The 22,521-nt window shown below is 50.1% G+C and overlaps 1 protein-coding gene across 1 annotated transcript; it reads right to left on the bottom strand.

The window, feature by feature from the left end:
* Positions 1 to 6,713: 6,713 nt before the first annotated feature.
* LOC123361753 (vitelline membrane outer layer protein 1-like) lies at positions 6,714 to 18,652 on the bottom strand. The gene is made up of 4 exons (XM_045001875.1): positions 18,418 to 18,652; positions 17,507 to 17,698; positions 9,689 to 9,792; positions 6,714 to 7,074 (listed from the first exon to the last, which is right to left on the bottom strand). Exons 2-4 carry the CDS (start codon positions 17,600 to 17,602, stop codon positions 6,714 to 6,716), a joined length of 561 nt encoding a protein of 186 aa, XP_044857810.1. The 5' UTR covers positions 17,603 to 17,698; positions 18,418 to 18,652.
* Positions 18,653 to 22,521: the final 3,869 nt, after the last annotated feature.

Raw genomic sequence — 22,521 nt, 5'->3', positions numbered from 1 at the left:
AGAGAGAGAGAGTGGATTTTTGGAGCCGACACTGTGTCAGCTCCCTGCCTTGCAAATTCCGACCACTTCCCCCACCCCTCATTCACTCTTAAATGCAAATAGCCTTCATACCAGATAAGCAGCTGCTCTGACGGACTCCTTTCCCCCCCGCTGCCCCCAACGTGCTGTTTCTCTCCTCAAGCAAACACTAGCTGTGGACATTCATCCCCCTGCCTGCCTCATTCACAGCAAACAGTAGCTGTGTTTGTTTTTTAGATAAGCAGCTCCGGGAGCCCCGAGTTCACAACAAAACAAAGAGAGGCATCGTAACAAAACAAAGAGTAATTTAGTTAAAAGCATTATGGGAAAATTCCGGAGGTCAGTTACAGCGTAGTAAGACTAATCACTGCTTACACTGGCACTCCAGCGCTGCAGCACCAGCGCTGCAGTCGTTATTCCCCAGGCCGAGGTGGAGAACAGCCAGCGCTGTAGCCAGGGAGATACAGCGCTGTATGTGCCTTGCCAGTGTGGACGGGGAGTAAGTTGCAGTGCTCTAAAGCCACTACCAGCGCTGCAACTCTCCAGTGTAGCCAAGGCCAAATAGCTTATTGCCACTGTTAGTGTATAAGCTTGTTTGTCAGCCTGAGATAGAATTTTGGGTTTGATTTTTTGATACTCTTGTATCTTATCCTAGTGTGTGAACAAAGGACAAAGACGCTGTGTGTGTTGCTTCTACCTGGCCACATGGGTTTGTTAGTATAATGGGAAGACATAAGGGATAGAACTAAAGGGTTACAGGGTATGGTGGGAGTGTAATATATGAGCACACACTGAAAGCTGCCTGGCTTCTTTCTCAAGCCAATGTCAAGCAACCACTTAGGCCTGGTCTACACTAGGAGTTTATGTCGAATTTAGCAGCGTTAATTCGAATTAACCCTGCACCTGTCCACACAACGAAGCTATTTAGTTCGACATAGAGGTCTCTTTAGTTCGATTTCTGTACTCCTCCCCGACGAGGGGAGTAGCACTAAATTCGACATGGCCATGTCGAATTAGGCTAGGTGTGGATGGAATTCGACGCTGATAGCTCCGGAAGCTATCCCACAGTGCACCACTCTGTTGACGCTCTGGACAGCAGTCCGAGTTCGGATGCTCTGACCAGCCACACAGGAAAAGCCCCGGGAAAATTTGAATTCCTTTTCCTGTCTGGCCAGTTTGAATCTCATTCCCTGTTTGGACATCGTGGAGAGCTCAGCAGCACTGGCAGCGATGCAGAGCTCTCCAGCAGAGGAGTCCATGCACTCTCAGAATAGAAAGAGGGCCCCAGCATGGACTGATTGGGAAGTCTTGGATCTGATTGCTGTGTGGGGCGATGAGTCTGTGCTTTCGGAGCTGCGTTCCAAAAAACGGAATGCAAAGACCTATGAGAAGGTCTCCAAAGCCATGGCAGACAGAGGATACAGCTGGGATACAACGCAGTGCCGCGTGAAAATCAAGGACCTGAGACAAGGCTACCACAAAATCAAAACGGAAAATGGACGCTCCGGATCCCAGCCCCAGACATGTCGCTTCTACGAGGCACTGCATGCCGTTCTAGGTGGGTCTGCCACCAGTGCCCCACCACTGTGCGTGGACTCTGAGGATGGGATAGTGTCGACGGCCGGTTCCTCGGACATGTTTGCGGACGGGGAAGATGAGGAAGCAGATGAGGAGGAGAAGGCAGTCGACAGCGCTTACAACGCTGATTTCCCCGACAGCCAGGATCTCTTCATCACCCTCACTGAGATCCCCTACCAACCCCCCTCCCCAGCCGTTAACCTGGACCCTGAATCAGGGGAAGGATCAGTCGGTAAGTGCTTTAAACATGTAAACTTTTATTTTTAATGGAACACGAATCCAAACTATGTGAAAAGATGGTCTATATATATGGGGATAGAACTGAAATCCTCTTGGGAGATCTCAACGAAGCTCTCCTGGAGGTAATCAAAAAGCCTCCGCAGGAGGTTCCTGGGGAGAGCGGCCTTATTGGGTGCTCCGAGGTAGGACACTTTTCCGCGCCAGGCTACCATCAGGTAGTCTGGCAGCATTGCCTCCACGAGCATGGCAGCATAGGCCCTGGTTTGTGCTGGCTTTCATGTAGCATGCGCTCTCTATCTCTCTCAGTGATCTTCCTCAGGGTGATCTCGCTCGGCGACTCCTGCATTGAATGAGGGTAATTAGGGTACTGTTAGCATTGGGAATGCTTCACTGTTCCTTTGCATAACAAGAAGCGTTGGTTTACAGGCACGTGGTGGAGGCTGCAGAGGGGCAGCATACAGGGATCTTTCCCAGGGACAGCCGCGAGGGGGGTGGAACTGGGGCAGAGTTCCTGCTTTCCAGATTGCCTGCAGCAGGAGAGCTCTGCTAAACATTAAGTTTTAAGCAGCCAAAAGTGTACGGCTTACCATGCCTGCCTGCTCCACGGATTCTGCTGTCCTGCCCCGCTTGTCTGATCTCCAGTGCAAGACCCCAGGCACTGAATGTGAAGGCCGAAAATTCGAACTTGTCCTGAGTGCGCATGAGATAGGTGCTGTGCATGGTCTTGTTCACAGAGACAGACTAGACTATGTTCATTGTTCTCAAAAATGTATCTTTGTAAGGAATTCACTCCCTTTTTCCCATCACACAGCTGCGACTGTCTCACGACCTGCCCCACCATCCCCCTCACAGAGGCTGGCGCAGATTAGGCGGCGAAAGAAAAGGACACGGGACGAGATGTTCGCTGAACTTATGGGCTGCTCCCGAGCAGAGGCGGCCCAGCAGAGCCAGTGGAGGGAGAACCTCTCTCAGTACCAGCGCTCACACAGCGAACGGGAGGAGAGGTGGCGCCAGGAAGACCAGCAGGCGACTCAAACACTTCTTGGACTAATGAGGGAGCAAACGGACACGCTCCAGCTCCTTGTCGATGTTCTGCAGGACAGCAGGCAGGAGGACAGAGCCCCCCTGCAGTGTACCTGCAACCGCCCTCCCCCGTCACAAAGTCCCATCCCCCCCTCACCCAAAGTAACCAGAAGGAGGGGCGGCAGGGGCCGTGAAAACTGTCACTCCACCCCTGCAGAGTGCTTAATTACCAAAAAGCTCTCATTCCCTAAATTTTGAGAAGTCCTTCCCTTCCTGACTCACCCAAGCCCCAATCCCAGTTTCATCCCCTCACTGCCTACTTGATTATTAAAAATACTTTGCTGTTAATTACTGTTTCCATCATGTTCTTGTACAGAAGACAGTTTTTGGAGCGGGGGGGAGGTTGTTGGTACTTGCATGGGACAGTCACCTTTACCAGGGTACAGACAGGGGGGGCAGGATCAGCAGCAGGTCACACACACAGTGCAGTCAGTAGGCACCCTGGTCGGTCTGTGAGGTGGTTTTAATGTTCTGTGTGGGTGGGGGGTACGTGACTTTGTGGTGGGGGAGGGCGGTTACAGATCTTCTGCAGCGGTCCTTGTCCTGGACCACAGAGCCACGCAGCAGGGAACTCTGTAACCGTCCTCCCCCGCCAAACGGTCACATAGCCACCGCACAGAGAGGCCCAAAAAGGAGGGATGGCAGGCTCCGTTGAAACAACCAGTCCGGCACTGCAGACCGCTCTAGGAGCAGGAGCCTGTCATTCCATGAGTTTAGAAGCGGTCTTTACATCAGTACACACCCTACCCACCACAGTCTGCGTCCCACTTTTAACCCTTTCCCGCCAAAGCAGTACTAAAGAAAACGGTGTTCATTAACAAAGTTCCATGCATTTTATTTTTAAACGTGTGTTGGAAGGGGGGGAGCGGGGTGAACGGGGTATGTAGCTGCAGAGGATACTCAACATTAACTGGGTAAAGAAACAGGGGCAGGTTCAGCTTCTTTGTAAACAAACGTAACAGTCAGAAGTTACCCCGCTCACCAAGGAACCTAGCTTTCAAAGCCTCCCGGATGCACAGCGCTTCCCGCTGGGCTCTTCTAATTGCACGGCTATCTGGCTGACTGTAATCAGCAGCCAGGTGATTTGCCTCAACCTCCCATCCCGCCATAAAGGTCTCCCCCTTGCTCTCACAGAGATTGTGGAGCACACAGCAAGCTGCAATAACAATGGGGATATTGATTTCGCTGAGATCTAAGCGAGTGAGTAAGCTCCTCCATCTCCCCTTGAGACGTCCGAAAACACACTCCACCACCATTCTGCACTTGCTCAGCCGGTAGTTGAAGAGTTCCTTGTCACTGTCCAAGGCGCCTGTATAGGGCTTCATGAGCCAGGGCATTAGCGGGTAGGCTGGGTCCCCGAGGATCACTATAGGCATCTGCACATCCCCAACAGTTATTTTGTGGTCCGGGAAGAAAGTATCTTCCTGCAGGCGTCTAAACAGACCAGAGTTCCTGAACACACGCGCGTCATGAACATTGCCCGGCCATCTGACGTTGATGTTGGTAAAACGTCCCCTATGGTCCACCAGTGCTTGCAGCACCATTGAAAAGTAGCCCTTTCTGTTAATGTACTGGCTGGCCTGGTGGTCCGGTCCCAGGATAGGGATGTGAGTTCCATCTATAGCCCCACCGCAGTTTGGGAATCCCATCGCGGCGAAGCCATCTATGACGACATGGACGTTTCCCAAGGTCACTACCTTTGAGAGCAGTAGCTCAACGATTGCATGGGCTACTTGCATCACAGCAACCCCCACGGTAGATTTGCCCACGCCAAAGTGGTTCGCTACTGACCGGTAGCTGTCTGGCGTTGCAAGTTTCCAGAGGGCTATGGCCACTCGCTTCTGCACAGTGAGGGCTGCTCGCATCCAGGTGTCCTTGCGCTTCAGGGCAGGGGACAGCAACTCACAGAGTTCAAGGAAAGTGCCCTTACGCATGCGAAAGTTTCGCAGCCACTGTGATTCATCCCAGACCTGCAGCACTATGTGGTCCCACCAGTCCGTGCTTGTTTCCCGGGCCCAGAACCGCCGTTCCTGAGCATGAACATGACCCATTGCCATCATGATCTCCACGGCGCGGGGTCCCGGGCTTTGTGAGAGGTCTGTGCCACTCTCACACTTCATGTCCTCACCGCGATGCCGGAGCCTTCTCGCCCGATTTCTCAGCAGCTGACTGTGGAAGAGGTGGACGATCAGGTTCGAGGAGTTGACAATGGCCATAAGTGCAGCGATGATGGCAGCGGGCTCCATGCTCGCAGTGCTGTGGCGTCCGCGCTGTCACTGACCAGAAAAGTGCGCGAACTGATTTCCCGCCGGCGCTTTCAGGGAGGGAGGGCGGGAGTGACGGTTGAATGACAACAGTTCCCCAAAACCACCCTTGACACATTTTTTTCCCCCAGCAGGCACTGGGGGCTCGACCCAGAATTCCAATGGGCAGTGGGGACTGCGGGAACTGTGGGATAGCTGCCCACAGTGCACCGCTTCCAGTGTCGACACTTGCCCCATTAGTGTGGACTCACAAAGTCGAATTACTGTCCTTAGTGTGGATACACACGTTCGACTTTGTAAGGTCGATTCCACAAATTCGAGTTAAGTTAAATTGAATTACTCTGATAGTGTAGACATACCCTTAGGAGGGACAAAAGGGAATGGGGGGTAGGGGAAGGGGGGAGGCACTAAAAGCCAAAGAAAAGGCTGGCCGTGGCCAGAACACAACCTCACTCCTTACCCCTCCCGTGGGATACAAAAGAGGTGGGATGAAGATCCCAGATTCATGAGCCTCCAAAACGGAACATGACCATAAGTTGTAAGGAGTGTAAGTAGGGGTGTGCACTGCAGGTATATTTGGGCCTACTAAGGGGGTGGGGAGAGAATGGGGAACAGGGACACAAGCAAGGCTCTGAGGAGTCAAAGCTGGGAAGGGGGACACACGGTAAATGCTCTGCAGTGTCACAGCTGGGAAACAGACTCCGCCGGTGTGTAGAACTATGGATATGTGTGCTTGGAATTAACCCGAATAAGTATAGCATTGCCTGCACGTCAGACTTCTGGTCTTCTGCTTTCTGTCTGAATGAAAAGAACCAGGGGAAGGGGGGTGAAGGAAAACTTCTCCAACAGCCACAGAGATCAATTATGTGAAGTTGAAGAAATTTGGATCCTGTTTCTAGATACATTGGATAAAAATGGTGAGATAGCTCAAATAATGCCATGTTTCCATTCAACCTTACCCCTCTGCTTTTTCACTCACCCCCAGTTCCCTCCCTCCCTCTATTTATGTATACCTTCTCTTACTGCATTACTGTTACTCATACCCTAACAAGTTATGTCTATGTAGCATTGCCTGGATTTGTTGTGTCTGGTCTTGCAATTTTGACAAGTTGTAAAATTGTGTAATTGCATAATTTTATTGGCGATCCTGTGAAGCATGCCATATTTGGAAACACACACAGCTGTAAATCATTTATCTTTTTGTATCTTTCATTGTCTACTTCTTTACAAAAATCAGTTTCACACACACAAGATTGGGTCCCAGTCATTTCTTGGTTCTCTGGACAACAAATTTTAACAATTTTTAGAATAAAATTACTTGGTTCCCAACGTCTTGAAAAAACCCTTTCTGCCTAATATAGCCTTGCCTCCCTTCTCTCTCCTTATAGACATTATCTCTCCCCCTTCCCTATCTCCTCTTCTCCTGGCTCTCCTCACAATCCATCGTTCCCTTGTAGATGTGGAGATGGCACATGATCACATGTCTGATTTGGGTCAATAAGACAGAAACCTTCTTGTTTAAAAGCAGAGCTAAACTTTAATGGTGTTTAATAGGCAGGTGCTGGTGTTTAGGGATGGGCAGGGACAGGTACTTGTTTTGTTGCAGCAGAAGAACTTCACATCATTGAGCGCTGTGTCATCCCCAGGGCCCTGGGATTTCTCCACCTTCATCTGGATCCCACAAATGCCCCCAGAGCTGCAGCGATTGCTCCATGGGCCAAAATCACCCCAGGAATGTGAGGTGCCCATCAGCCCGGTCCCATCTGAGCATGCAAACTGGATATTGTTGGCTGCTGTGTCATCACTCTTTCCCTGGGATGGTTCCACTCTCAGTGAGAAGGAGATCAGGTTGCTCCTGGGGCACCAGTGGACACTAGTCCAATGGCCCCACCTGCCAGAGAAGAAAATAATTACCTGAGATTTATTCAGTATGCTACCCACCATGGGGCACCAGTCATCTTAGCTACTGTCCACCAAGCCCAGTGTTCATAGGACACACAGCAGTGACCTGAAAACAGGCCTGGAAGGACCTGGGGTATTTTTTCTTGAGTACTGTTTTTTCTTGCTTGTATATAACCTTAGAAATCTCAGAAGTGTCAAGCCTGGTCTTCCCTGGTTTTGCTGGAGGACTCCCTGGGGGATGCAGGAGATGAGCCTTGAGTCACAATTTAGGGAAATGTGCGTAGAACTTACCAGGTCTGGTTGATAATATTGAGTTATGATGAAATGTTACTATGAAAAACTGCTGTATCATAACTGTCTCTCTGTATGTGGATCTACCACTGCTGAGAGGACACACACCAAATATTCTCCAAACTGAAGACAGCGGGGAGGCACTTAATGTTAATGATGATGCTTTGACCATGCCAAAGTTATGCAAAAGAGTAACTGCATTCCAATGCAAAAAATACTTCCTCCTCTGTCTGAGGAGAGGGGGTTTTTTGAGCTGTGGAAAGTTACCAAACACAGAACGAAAAAATCAGCAAGTGACCAGGACTCAGGAGGTATTTAAAGATGGGGAAATAGTCAGACAGGAAGAGGAAGCAATGGGCAGGAGAAAGCAAGATCAGAGAAGCTGGGGAAGGGAACTCACATGCTGGATGACTTCTCCCTCATGAACACCCTGCAAGAGGCAGGGGGCTACCCTGCCTGCCAGCCTTCCTGGACACAGATTGCCCCCCAGCATTCCAAAGGACGAGTGAACTGGGAAGTGGGGGACATTGCAGTTAGGATGTTTATTGCTTTGTATGATCTGTACAGTCTTGGACTTCATATGCTTAAGTAAAAGAACAGTTGTGTTAGACTCTGGGCAAAGTGTCTGAGTGTGCGTGCTTCACAACTACTGTGTGCCTCTGAAGGGAATTAAATGGGGAGATCTGGGAGAGGGTATATTTAAGCAATTGGGATATCTTGAGGGTCAGCAATGGTCCTGGGGGCCCAGGGAAAGTGGGTGGAGCACCAGGGCTCCAGAACAGGGAAGTGCCAGGGGGCTATGACCCCAATCACTTTTCCTGCCTTATGGGCGAGCAACGGGAAGAGGGGATGGAGAGACGCGAGCAGGGGGGCGAGGCATCTGAGGCAAGAGGCAGAGTGAGGGCAGAGCCTTGGGGGGAAGAGGCAGAGTGAGGGGACGGGAGCACAGTTCGGGCCCCGGTGTTTCCACCATTTCTAGGGAGCTTCCGGCACTCCTGGCGGAGCAGCCCCACTTCCATGAAGGAGTAGCAGACTGAATCATTGCCCAGGAAGTGTGCCAGAGAGGCCACAGGAGGAACCAATACTGCAGCCTGCTGAGCCCCAAGCACATGGGGATCCAGGCACACAGAGGCTTGGCTTCCTCTCACAGCAGTCCAGAGGGTGCCTGGAAGGGGGCACCTGACTGGATCTGTGACACCTTGCGCTGAATCTTATACCCAGACATCCTTTTCCTAAGTTCCCATTACACAGTAGAGAGAACCTACGAAGCCAAGTTAGCAAGAGTCAGGCTCTGAGCAAAAGTCAGGCCCTGTTACAAAGCAGACGCTTGCTTGCAAATTCACTGTGCAGTACATGCATTTGGCAAAAAACACAGACACTTCCCAGAAGTATTAGGCACAGGGTATTCATGTGTGCACATTCCAGAAGATGCAGGTACCCCCCGCCCAACATAAAGGCATGGCATAAACAATACTGGGAGATGGAACAGGAACACGCCAACCCCAAGTAAAACAAGGAGGGAGGACAGGATGGGATGATGGATGAAAATGTTTTGTTCGAACCAGGAGGTACGAGGGGTAGGGTTGGTAACTAACCACATCAGAAGGGTAATTGGTAACTTGTTTATATCAGTGTATGAAAGAGGGGTCACAAAGTGGGTGTCTGGCTGGCTTAGGGGGGAGCGGAAAGTCAGGCCACTTACTGAGCCGGTCCGTTGTCATGGGCATACATGTATTAGTGTTCCTGCAGAGTCTATGGGATACTAGTACCGTGCTTTGTTGACAGTAAAGCTGGCCGAGTGCCTTCACCACTGAAATGAGTCTTTTGGAGTCTTCTTGGGCAGTTCAATCGATGTCTGCTCTACCAGATACCTGGCCAGAGCTGGTGCAACTCACAGAGCCAACAATTGATAACAATGTCAATGGCAAAATCCCACTCATTCCAGTAGGGCCAGGATTTCACTCAAAGAATATGAAAGGATGTTGCTAAAAATTCCTTTTCCCACCCCCTAATTGCTATAGATTTCACACTGGACTCTGGGGTTGGTATCGTTTCACTGGTTCTCTCCAGTCCTTCACAGCAACTTCCAGGGCACACAAGATCTGAATTTTAACATGAAATGGCCAGCTGTGTCCATCATAAAGAAGCAGAAACAGAACAGCCAATGCCCTATTTTAATTTTCTTTTACAGATTACCTCCAAACAGAGGGAATAGTCCGAGAAGAGACCCTGTGCAAATGGCACTGTTCATGGTTATTCTCTCTGAACTTGCAGAGCAGGAGGGATGAGAGAGAAACCAAAAAGCTACTCACGGCCCCACTGTGGACTCGACGAAGGAGCCGTCAGTACAGTACAGGCGAATGCCATTCAAAGCCGTGTCATCACGTTTTACCCCAGGGCCTTGGTTAGGCTCCACCTAGGAGAGGAGTATAGGAGATGGTGGCACAGGTACAGATTGGGAGGAGAAGGGTTGGGAGTCCCACCCCCCCAAAGCCAATAAACCCTCCCAACTTCTTGTTATTAAAATTAACTGCATTTCTTAAAAGAAAGGAAAAATGTTCAGGAATTATCAGCACCAGGAGGCTCCTGACACATGTTACAGCTACTGCCCTGGGAAGCTGGGAGGCAACTAAACTAGCTTTCCCATGTATTCCCCTTTATGTTTTCCACCTCCTCAACATCCACTCTGTCAGGCAGAGGCCTGGTCTACACTAGGCGTTTAAATCGGTTTTAGGAGCCTAAAACCGATTTAACGCCACAACCGTCCACACTAGGAGGCACCTTATATCGATTTTAATGGCTCTTTAAATCGGTTTCTGTACTCCTGCCCGACGAGAGGAGTAGCGCTAATATCGGTATTAACATATCGGAATAGGGTTAGTGTGGCCGCAATCGACGGTATTGGCCTCCGGGAGCTATCCCACAGTGCACCACTGACCGCTCTGGACAGCATTCTCAACTCGGATGCACTGGCCAGGTAGACAGGAAAAGCCCCGCGAACTTTTGAAATTCATTTCCTGCTTCCCCAGCGTGGAGAGCTCATCATCACAGGTGACCACGCACAGCTCATCAGCACAGTTAACAATGCAGTCTCCTGAGAATCGAAAAAGAGCCCCAGCATGGACCGCTCGGGAGGTAATGGATCTGATCGCTATATGGGGAGAGGATTCAGTGCTAACAGAACTGCGTTCCAAAAGACGAAATGAAAAAGTATTTGAAAGAATTTCTAAGTCTATGACGGATAAAGGCCACAGCAGGGACTCCGTGCAGTGCAGAGTGAAAGTTAAGGAGCTCAGACAAGCCTACCAGAAAACCAAAGAAGCAAACGGAAGGTCCGGGGCAGGTCGAAAAACATGCCGCTTCTATGCTGAGCTGCATGCAATTTTAGGGGGCTGCGCCACAAGTACCCCACCCCTGACCGTGGATTCCGAGGTGGGGGTTGTAATCTCTGCCATGTCAGACGGGGAAGATGAAGATGAAGAAGAGGAGGAAGACCTCGCAGAGAGCACACAGCACTCCGTGACCCCCAGCAGCCAGGAGCTTTTTATCACCCTGACGGAATTACCCTGCTCCCAGCCCTCACAAGCAACTATTCCAGAGAATGACGCCATGGAAGGGAGCTCTGGTGAGTGTACCTTTGCAAATAGCAAACAGTGTTTTTTAAGCAAGCCTTTTTTAATGATTGATTTGCCCTGAGGACTTGGGACGCATTCGCAGACAGTATAGTTACTTAGAAAAGTTTGTTAACATGTCCGGGGATTGAGAGGAAATCCTCCAGGGACATCTCGATGAAGCGCTCCTGTAGGTACTCCAGAAGCCTTTGCAGAAGGTTTCTGGGCAAAGCATCCTTGTTCCGCCCACCATGGTAGGACACTTTACCATGCCATGCATGTAGCAAGTAATCAGGTATCATTGCGTGGCAAAGCATAGCGGCGTATGGTCCCGGTGACTGCTGGCATTCAAGAAGCATGCGCTCTTTATCTTGTTCTGTTATCCTCAGCAAAGTGATATCGTTCAGGATAACCTGGTTAGAAATAAGGAATTTAAGTAAGGGGGGGTGGCCATTTTTCTACTGGGTTCGTGGAATGCAGCAGCTTAAAAAAAACACTTTCCTGCACGTAGCGAAGCGGGGGGAGGGGAGGAGTGAAATGCCGATGATCTTTTCTGTTTGGTCACCGGCGAGGCGATCTTCCCCAAGCTACCGGACAAGCAGTGGGTGGGGGGGAGGGGAAGGTTGTTGATTAGCAGGGAGCTAGCGTGGTATTAGCCATGCGTTGGGGGGGGAGGGGTAAATCACTGAGACAGTGGCTTACCATGGCCGCATGCAAGCTGAATCCTGATGCCTGGACCTGTGTCTGAGATCTGTAACCCAAGAGTTGCAAGCAGGCACTATTAAGATGAAAAATGCGACCTTGTAGGGAAATCACATGTGCTATGTAAGGTGAATAGTGCTTTTCACTGTGAAAGAGTATAACCATTGTTCTGTAAAATGTATCTTTCTAAATATTTATCTCCCTCATGCAGCTGCAAATATTTCAAGCGTCCCTCCTCCATCCCAAAGGCTAGCACAGATAAGGCGGAGGAAAAAGAAGACGCGAGATGAGATGTTCTCGGATATTATGGAAGTTACACGCAATGAAAGAGCTCATCTGAATGAGTGGAAGGACGTGGTTTCAAATTACAGGAAAGAGGCCAGTGAACGTGAGGACAGGAGGGATGAACGTGAGGACAGGAGGGACAACCGAGATGAGAGGTGGCGGCAGGAAGACCGGCAGGAAAATCAGCGGTGGCGGCAGGAAGATCAGCGGTGGCGGGATGCAACTCTGGGGCTGCTGCGTGATCAAACTGACATGCTCCGGCGTCTTGTGGAGCTTCAGGAACGGCAGCAGGATCACAGAGTGCCGCTGCAGCCCCTGTATAACCACCCTCCCCCCTCACCATGTTCCTTAGCCTCCTCACCCAGACGTGTAAGAACGCGTGGGGGGAGGCTCCGTGCACCCGCCCACTCCACCCCCGTGGACAGCCCAACCAGAAGGATGTCGTTACTCTGAATTTTATTTTTTTAATGGCCTTCTCCATCCCTCCTTTCCTCCTCCCAAAGCACACCCTTACTTCTCTCCCTCTTTTTATAATGAATCAATAAAGAATTCATGCTTTTTAAATGAGTGACTTTATTTGCATAAGTAAGCTGTACTCGAAGGGGGAGGGGGAGTTGCTTACAGGGACTGAGTCAATCAAGGGGGTTGGGTGTTCATCAACAAACACAGCAGTCACACTGTACCCTGGCCATTGATGAAGCTCGTTTTCAAAGCTTCTCTGATGCGCACCGCTTCCTGGTGTGCTCTTCTAATCTCCCTGGTGTCTGGCTGCGCGTAATCAGCGGCCAGGTGATTTGCCTCAGCCTCCCACCCCGCCATAAAGGTCTCCCCCTTACTCTCACAGAGATTGTGGAGAATACAGCAAGCAGCAATAACATAGGGGACATTGGTTTGGCTGAGGTCTGAGCGAGTCAGTAATGTGCGCCAGCGCGCCTTTAAACGGCCAAATGCACATTCCACCACCATTCTGCACTTGCTCAGCCTGTAATTGAACAGATCCTGACCACTGTCCAGGCTGCCTGTGTATGGCTTCATGAGCCATGGCATCAAGGGGTAGGCTGGGTCCCCCAGGATAACGACAGGCATTTCAACATCCCCAACTGTTATTTTCTGGTCTGGGAAGTAAGTCCCTTGTTGCAGCCGTTTAAACAGAGTAGTGCTTCTGAATACGCGAGCGTCATGAACCCTCCCTGGCCATCCCGCGTGGATGTTTGTGAAACGTCCCTTGTGATCCACCAGTGCTTGCAGCACCATTGAAAAGTACCCCTTCCGGTTTACGTACTGGGTGCCCTGGTGCTGCGGTGCCAAGATAGGGATATGGGTTCCATCTATCGCCCCCCCACAGTTAGGGAATCCCATTGCAGCAAAGCCATCCACTATGGCCTGCACGTTTCCCAGAGTCACAACCTTTCGTAGCAGCAGCTTAGTGATTGCTTTGGCTACTTGCATCACAGCAGCCCCCACAGTAGATTTTCCAACTCCAAATTGATTCCCGACTGACCGGTAGCTGTCTGGCGTTGCAAGCTTCCACAGGGCTATCGCCACTCGCTTCTCTACTGTGAGGGCTGCTCTCATCTTGGTATTATGGCGTTTCAGGGCAGGGGCAAGCAAGTCACAAAGTTCCATGAAAGTGCCCTTACGCATGCGAAAGTTTCGCAGCCACTGGGAATCGTCCCACACCTGCAACACAATGCGGTCCCACCAGTCAGTGCTTGTTTCCCGGGCCCAAAATCGGCGTTCAATGGATAGAATCTGCCCCATTACCATCAGGATCTCCAAAGCGCCGGGGCCCGCGGTTTGAGATAATTCTGTGTCCACGTCCTCATCACTGTCATCGCCGCGCTGCCGTATCCGCCTCTTACTCGCCTCGGTTCGAAGGTCCTGGTTCAGCATATACTGCACGAGAGTGCGCGAGGTGTTTAAAACATCCACGATTGCGGTATGGAGCTGAGCAGGGTCCATGCTTGCTGTGCTATGGCGTCTGCACGGTTCACCAAGCAAAAAAGGCGCGAAACGGTTGTCTGCCGCTGTCAGGGAGGGAGGGAGGGGTGAGGCTGTACCCAGAACCACCCGCGAAAATGATTTTTGCCCCATCAGGCACTGGGATCTCAACCCGGAAATGCCAAGGGGCGGGGGAGGCTGCGGGAACTATGGGATAGCTACGGGATAGCTACCCACAGTGCAACGCTCCAGAAATCGACGCTAGCCTCGGACCATGGACGCACACCACCGATTTAATGTGTTTAGTGTGGCCGCGCACACTCGATTTTATAAAATCTGTTTTACAAAACCGGTTTATGCAAATTCGGAATAGTCCCGTAGTGTAGACGTACCCAGAGACCCTGGATCCCAGCTGGGAAGAGTGAGCAGGCTGCCCCTACCCATAACCCCCACACTGGATTTCCACTCTTGCAGCAACACACAGATTCACAGCAGTTACAGAGGGGAGATATCCAGGCTGGATTTAACTGCAGTGGTGATGGGACTCCCACTCATTCCCTTACTCCACAGACTAACAGTTCCTTCTCTGGCAGGGAAACCTGAGGCCTAGTCTACATTAGAATAGTTTTGCTGTTCTAAGGTACGTCTACACTACGGGATTATTCCGAATTTGCATAAACCGGTTTTGTAAAACAGAATTTATAAAATCAGGTGGAGCGCGGCCATACTAAGCACATTAAATCGGTGGTGTGCGTCCATGGTCCGTGGCTAGCGTCGATTTCTGGAGCGTTGCACTGTGGGTAGCTATTCCCTAGCTATCCCATAGTTCCCGCAGCCTCCCCCGCCCCTTGGAACTTCCGGGTTGAGATCCCAGTGCCTGATGGGGCAAAAATCATTGTCGCGGGTGGTTCTGGGTAAATGTCGTCAGTCACTCCTTCGTCTGGGAAAGCAACGGCAGACAAGCATTTCGCGCCTTTTTCCCCTGGATTGCCCTGGCAGATGCCATAGCATGGCAATCATGGAGCTTTTTTTGCCGTTTGTGACTCTCACCGTATGTGTACTAGATGCCGCTCACAGAGGCGATTCAGCAGCGCTACACAGAAGCATGCTTTTGCTTTTGCATGACAGCAGAGATGGTTACTAGCCATATTGCACCATCCAAACCCTTCCATAAATTGGAACTGAGGATGATCATGGCTACCAGTCCTTTTGTACCATTTGCTGCTAGTGCCCCTGGTCAATCAGCCAGGGGCGCAAAAGCCAAGAGTGGTTACTAGCCATATTGCACCTTCCATCGTTTTGTACCATTGGCTGCTGTCATAAGTGCCCCTGGCCGATCAGCCAGGGGCGCAAAAGCAAAAATTGGGAATGACTCCCTGAGTCAATCCCTCCTTTTTGGTATCTAAAAATAGAATCAGTGCTGCCTAATATAGGCAAGTGTGCTAGAGAACCACCTGCTCTGTGTCAGAGCCCGCAGAAATTATTATCTGTATGCTATTCACAGGGGGTGCTCCTGTAACAACCCCACCTGTTGATTCCGTTCTTCCCCCAGCCTTTCTTGGCTACCGTAGCATTGTCCCCCCACTTGTGTGATGAATTAATAAAGAATGCAGGAATAAGACACACTGACTTGTTAGTGAGAAATGAGTGGAAGGCAGCCTCCAGCTGCTATGATAGTCCAGACAGGACATTAAGCAGTGTGTAGGAGAGAAGCCCAGCATCCCACTGCTAGTCCAGGGGCAACTGAATCTTTTCTTTACACATGAAGGGTGGGAGCTGATGGAGCTCAGCCCCCTGTTGCTATGATGAGGATGGTTACCAGCCATATTGCACCATCCATCCACCAGAAAAAATTAGGGCCAATAGGCTGATGATGAGGACGGTTACCAGTCCTTTTGTACCATCAGCTGAGGCTGATGATGAGGATGGATTTCCATCATTTTGTATGATCAGCTTATGCTGATGATGAAGATGGATTTCCATCCTTTTGTACCATCAGCCGCCCATGGCGGGGGGGGAGCAAGGATGTTGGTGTTGAGTGCTGCACTATCGCGTCTATCTGCAGCATTCAGTAAAGATAGGGTGACATGTAAAAGAGTCAGAGGATTGTTTTACCTTTCGCTTCTGGGGGTGGGTGGGGGGTGGGTGAGTAGATTGCCAAGCTATGCCCTGACCCGCGGGCACTGTGTTTGACCCTAGAAGCATTTGGAGCTCAGACAAGAATGCAAATAATTTTAGGAGGCTGCAGGAACTGTGGGATAGCTTCAGTCCTCCAGTCCATGCGCATCCATTTGATTCTTTGGCTTTCCGTTACGCTTGTCACGCTGCAGTGCGCTGAGTCCCTGCTATGGCGTCTGTCTGGAGATTTTTAAAAAAGGATTCTGAATTTCATCTTCTGTAACGGAGCGCTGATAGAACGGATTTGCCTGCCCTTACAGCGATCACATCCGCATGGTCCATGCGGGAGCTCTTTTTTTATTTTGATTTCGGACTGCATCACCACCCGTGCTGATCGGAGCTCCACGCTGGGCAAACAGGAAATATTCAAAAGTTCGCGGGGCTTTTCCTGTTTACCTGACCACTGCATCCGAGTTCAGATTGCGGTCCAGAGCGGTCACTGGTGCACTGTGGGATAGCTCCCAGAGGCCAATACCGTCGATCAGCGTCCACACTAACCCTAATCCGATATGTTAATACCGATACTAGCGTTACTCCTCTCGTTAGGGAGGAGTACAGAAACCGGTTTAAAGAGCCATTAAAATCGATATAAGGTGCCTCCTAGTGTGGATGGTTTTGGCGTTGAATCGGTTTTACGCTCCTAAAACCGATTTAAACGCCTAGTGTAGACCAGGCCCTAGCCTTACTCGCAATGTCCTCCTTGTGTAGCCGTAACTGTAGTAGCAAAAAAATACTTTTGCTGGTATAGCTTATTCCAGTTTGGTGAGGAAAATATACTGGCCTGGCAGCAGCACTTTGGGCACATCCACTGGGACTTTTGCCAGCATAGAAATATTTTCAAAAAATGAAAATAAATCACATCCTTAACAGGCATAGCTCTGCTGGCAAAACTTTCTAGTGGAGGCCTTTCTCAGAATGAGTTTAAAGCAAAACTTCCTTCGCTCATTTTATTCCCTTGCTCCTACTCTCCCCTGCCCCACTTCATGTTAACACCTTTCAGATACTTACAGAGAGTGGTCACATCCCCACCTCTTACTCACGGCTTACCTGAGCCAGACAGATTTAGCTCTTTTAGTATCACCTGCTAACTCTGCCCCTACACCCCCTGGCCCTTTCTGCTTTGACAGATGTTTCTGGTTGAACCCAAAGCAAAGTCCTATTAACCCAGCTGTGCAGACAATTGTGTTCTCATCTCCTTTCTGCCCCAGCTCTGGGGTGACAGATATCCCATACCCGACTCCCTATAATAAACTCAGTATGCTGATGGCTGACCAGAGTCTGAGGAAGAAAGAATTTTAAAAAAAAACAGGAACAGCCTAGAGTCAAGAGAAGTTCTTGCTGAGAGCCTGGTAATGGGGAGGGGGCAACGTCGGGGGGTGTGAGGAAATGGCAGGGAGATGGGAAGAATTTTACCTTCAATGCAAATCCATTGGCGTAGCCACAGGGGCAAATCTCCTTTTTTCCCCATTCACCCCATTGGCCTCCGTTGGGTACAGCGAGGGTGTACATGTACCTTTGTGCCCCTGCATCTTGGAAGCAGCAGGAGAGGAGCAGGCAGAGCCCTGCAGGGATGAGGGGCTGCTTGGTGCAGTATCAGCTCTGGAGCTACCCGCAGAGAAGCTTGTGAGTGACTAACACCCCTAAGCATCAAGGAGATTTATACCCAGGAAAGCTAGGCTGGGTTTCCTTGCTGGCCTGGTGCCAAACCCATCTGGGAGTAATCACTTGTTGCCATGTCCCTGTGTCTAGGCACTGACCCAACCCCCACTCACACACAAAGCACTCATTATTCCCCAGTGAGACTGTCAGGGGCTGAAGGAAACTGCTGCCGGAGCCCAGGCAAAGTGGGCAAAAGTGGGACTCTCTGTCCTGAGGGCAGGCTGTGGATTTTAGGGCAGCCGCTGAAGGTTCAGAGGTAAAGAGAAGCTGAGGAGAGGACCTTGCGGCTGTGTTGGACAGAGGGTCCTGGGATTGGCAGGGGGAGAGAGAGATTTTTTTTTCTTTCATAGCTCTATCTCAGGGTCTCATTTCTGTTCCCTGCAGCTCCCTCACACTGAGTGGTGAGATTTTCCCCCACCCTCCCTACTCCATCTCGCTGTCCATAAATCTGGGCACCAGCCAAATGGTAATTTTATCCATACCAGGGTGGAACCATGTGGTCCTGGATGAGCAAACACATCCGTTTTACCACCCATTGTTCCGTGCTTTTCACCTACTGGTTGCTATCTTGTCTACGCCAGACTCTGCCCCAGGGCTTGGTGGGGGAGGTGGTCACCATTCAGTCAGGATGTGGCACACACATAGAATAAAGTTAAGACACTTACCCTTGGTTATTTACCTTCATGAGGAAGCAGAGGCCATCTGCAGTCTCTGTCTCCTGAGAGAAAACAAGGCCAGTTAGACTGTTTCTTCTGAGGTGCCTACTCAATGCTTAGCCCTTTCTATTTAAATCTGTGTGACAAGCCCACCTGGTTAGGTCAAATCTAGTTTCTACAGAAAAGTTTCTTAAAGAATAAACAAGTGGGGAGAGAAGGGCCAACACAGAAAGGCTTCAAGAGCTGGGGTCATTGTTAACAGTTGCATGTGTCAGTCCTGTGGTTGAAGCTCCCAGGAGGCAGGGAGCTTGCTGCTACCATCTGTTGGTGAACAGGAGAAAGAGTGGCCAAGAGTGGCTTCAAAGCTGTTTACCCAGAACTCCAGAGAGACACAAGCTCTACAGCAGGGATAATCAATTATTTTTTGTCAAGTTCCACCAAATTTCTTGGTCAAGGTATAGTCAAGGTCCAGATTCTAGAGAAAATACAAAAATAGTAAAAATAATGATAATAATAATAATAATAATAATAAGTAAAAAAAGATTGTGTGGTCCGTTCAAATGCATCTGGCAGCCTGGATTTGGACCTTGGGTTGCCTATTGACTAGTCCTGCTTTACAGGGTAAGGAACTTGCTGCCACCATTGGTTGATGAACAGGGAAAGTACAGCTACTGAGACTTCATTTGCATAAGTTTTCTTCCCATAAATCCTCCAAGTGACACTTTGGGGAGTCACCAGAACAATACACAAACTCCAAATTGGTGTGGGAGTGGGACTGAGGTGCAGGGAAAAGGAGAGGTGCACCTTGCTTATGGCAAGGAGTGTGCTGGAGGGTGCTACAGATCATTGATTCCCCCTTCATGGAAGAAGTTGCAAAGAGATGTCAAAGGCTACTCTGCAACAAGAGATAATGCAGAAGCAACTTTGTGATGAGAGGCAGCAGTGGACAGGAGCAGGGTTGAATGAACACTGGTAAGAAGACCCTACACAGTGCCCATAAAGTTGAAATCACCATAGATGGGTTTTGTGGTAGAACCTCAGGACCAGACCAGGCAGCACTTCCCCTGGGGGTGGGATGCAAGTTGGCCAAGTGCTGTCCTGGACTCTGGGACTATGCTCCTCATTGATCCCAACCATAAGTGGGGTGTAGTTGGAGGAAAGGAAGTGATGTGTGAAAAAGGCAGTTGCTTATTGGACACTCACCTGGAGGGTGGGGAACTGAGTTAACAGACTTCTACCAAAGATACCATAGGGTGGCTAGTTTATTCATTTATATGTATCGTTAGTATGTTTCCCCAAGTTGATTCTGTGTCCCCTTGCACCCAAATAAAGTCATCCTTGTTTTATATTCAGATTCAGTGCTTGTGAGAGGGGAAGTATTGCCTGCTAAGGGAAGCCAGGGGAACCCAGTATGGCCATTCTTATGTTCTTATGTTCATTTTGTCCTGGTTTCTGGGTGGGGGCTCAAGCTGTTGGTGTTTGTTAATTTAAAGAGAAACCCCTTAAGAAATCTGAACCCAAACTTTCTTGCTGCTGACAACACCTACAATTAAAATTGCCCAGCAGTTCTTCTAAGACTCTCTTTTCAGTTGCTTATAACTTTGTCAAACTGTAACTGTTTGCCCTGAATTTTTTCAGGCTGAGTGACTGCCTCAAGCTGAGTTTTTCTAGAAAATTTTCAGCCAAAATGGTTCAGCTGTTTCCAAGAATAAGCCTTATTCAGCCCTGCTCCTTCCCTACATCCTGCCTTGCCTCACCCCAGGGAACCCAGCCTGACCCTTGGATCCAATTCCTGACTTCTGGCTCTGCCAACTGGCCTTGGACTCAGGAGATCAGGGTCAGAGCCTGTTCCTGGCTACCTGCTCCAACCACTAAGCATGACCACCCACATCCTGATCTCTGACAGCAGCAGAAGAAACGCCAGCTCAGCCTCATGGAGCTAAGGGGAGGAGACCGCGAGAGACATTTGGCTGGTGCTGGGATGTGGCAGAAACCAGAGAAGAAAAACCTGGGATGTTTCAAAGGGAGAGGAACCAAAGAGCTATTCAAAGCCCATGAAGGACTCAACAATGGTGCTGTCAGCACAGTGCAGGCGAATGCCATTCAGAGCTGTGTTCTTGTGCTCTGCCCCACTGCCTTGGAAGGGCCCCACATGGGAGAGACAGTGAGGCAGGGAGGGATTGCAAGAGGAGGTGGGCTGGGAAAAACCCCTCTAGCACAGTAACCCATATTCTGGACTTGGGGGAGGGGAAATGACACTTTTCCACACTTCCATTTATCAAATCAAAATTAAGTGAATGTTTTAAAAAAGGAAGGAAATTGCCCCAAAGGAGGCTCCTTCCACATGGACCACACCACTGCCCAGGCAAACTGGGAGCTGGCTAATCTTCTAACCCAAATAGCAGCCTGAATGTTTCCCACCCTATTGCTGTCTTGGCCTTACAGACTGGACTCTGGATCCCAGTTGTTAAAAGAAGAGGCTGCCCCGCTCCCCTCTACACCTGCCCCCTCATTGGATTTCCAGTGAGGGAAGCAACATATAGAACCACCAGAACCAGAAAGGGGAGATTTCCAAGACAGATTTAAATGTCCTGGGGGAAGGCTCCCAGCTCTTCCCTAAGGGAGAGACTCCACGGGCTAAGAGATCCCTAATAAACAGACTGAGCTTCAAGCATAACAACCTTCCTTCATTTCATTCCCTTCCTCCTAGTTTTACCCCTAAACTTCTCCCCTCAACCCCCAGATCCTAACCCTCTTCAGATCTCTACAGATACTGCTCACATGCTCTCCACTTGGTCACTGCTTACCAGAGCCAGACAGATGTAGCTTTTCCAGACCTTGTCTACACAAGAAAAGTGCTGGAGATCAGGCTGGGGTGTGATAGCTAGCCTTCACAGTGACGGTTTCCCTAGTGGCAATGCGGTATAAGTGCTCAATCTTGGTTTAACTAGCCATGGTGGAGCCTGTGGGGAGCTTGGGGCACCCCCTGAAAAGTTAACTGAGAAACTGGTACCCTGCACCTACATTAGTAACGAGGTCACCTTTAGGGTCAGGTTAGCTAACGCATCCCAACCTAACCTCCATTTCTCTTTTGTTGTTGACACCTAGAATCTCTCCCCATTATTCAGCTACTGCAGAGCCTTTCTGCTTCAATAGACGTTCCTCTCCATGCACAAAGAGAGTCCCTTGCACCCAGCAGTGTAGACAATTATTTTTGTCATTGGCTCTTATCAGCCCCAGTTCTGGGGCAACCTGCTTTCCCTCCTGTAGTAAACAAAAGGGACCATGCACTGAGGGTTAGCTGGAGGGGTCAGGAAGGAAGGAATCAAAAACCTAGACACACCCTGGCATGAAGTGTGAGACTGGGTGATTTGCACTGTGGGGAAATGGTGGAGAGAAGAGGGGGTAATGTTACCATCAGAGAGAATCCAAGTCTCTGGAGCCCAATTTCTGAGCTCCCCACTCATCCCACATCCTCCACTGGGCATGGTTCGGGTGGAGAGAGTGTTCTGTCTTGCTGGAGGAAGCAGGAGATGAACCGGCTGAGGATGGCACGGGCACTGGCTGCATGGTAGTTCCACTCACTGCAAAGGAAGAGAAGCTGGTGAATGACTAGCAGCCCTAGGCACCAGGGGAACGTATACCCAGGTAAGTTGGGGTTCGTTTCACTAGCCTGGTGTCAACCACATGTTGGAGCAATCGCTCATTGCCACATCCCTGCACCCGGTGCTGACTGGGTACTCACTGGCCTGACCACCCCTTGCACACAAAGGGCTCACCACTCCCCAGTGATCACTCCAGAGAGGGGAGAAGGTGGGGACCCCCTGCTCAGTGCAGAGGCAGAGTGGAGAAAAGGGGCCCATAGCACAGGCTGTGGATTTCAGTGATTGATCCTTGAGGTACAGAGGGGCAGGGGAGAGGATTTCAGAACTGTCAGGAGAGGGATGCAGAAAGATGCTGTTTTTTTAAATTGATAACCTTCTCTCTCGGGCACCACTCTGCTCCCTCCCACCTCCTTTCAGGGTGTGAGGGCGCCGGCCCAATAGTACAGCTCTTAGACCCCAGCTGGTGTGTGCAATGCTGGCTGAGCACACTGTGACAGAATGTACTGCT

This window comes from Mauremys mutica, chromosome 1 (assembly GCF_020497125.1).
Source record: "Mauremys mutica isolate MM-2020 ecotype Southern chromosome 1, ASM2049712v1, whole genome shotgun sequence".
NCBI classification, from domain to species: domain Eukaryota; kingdom Metazoa; phylum Chordata; order Testudines; family Geoemydidae; genus Mauremys; species Mauremys mutica.
This window is presented reverse-complemented; position numbering and strand designations above follow the sequence as displayed.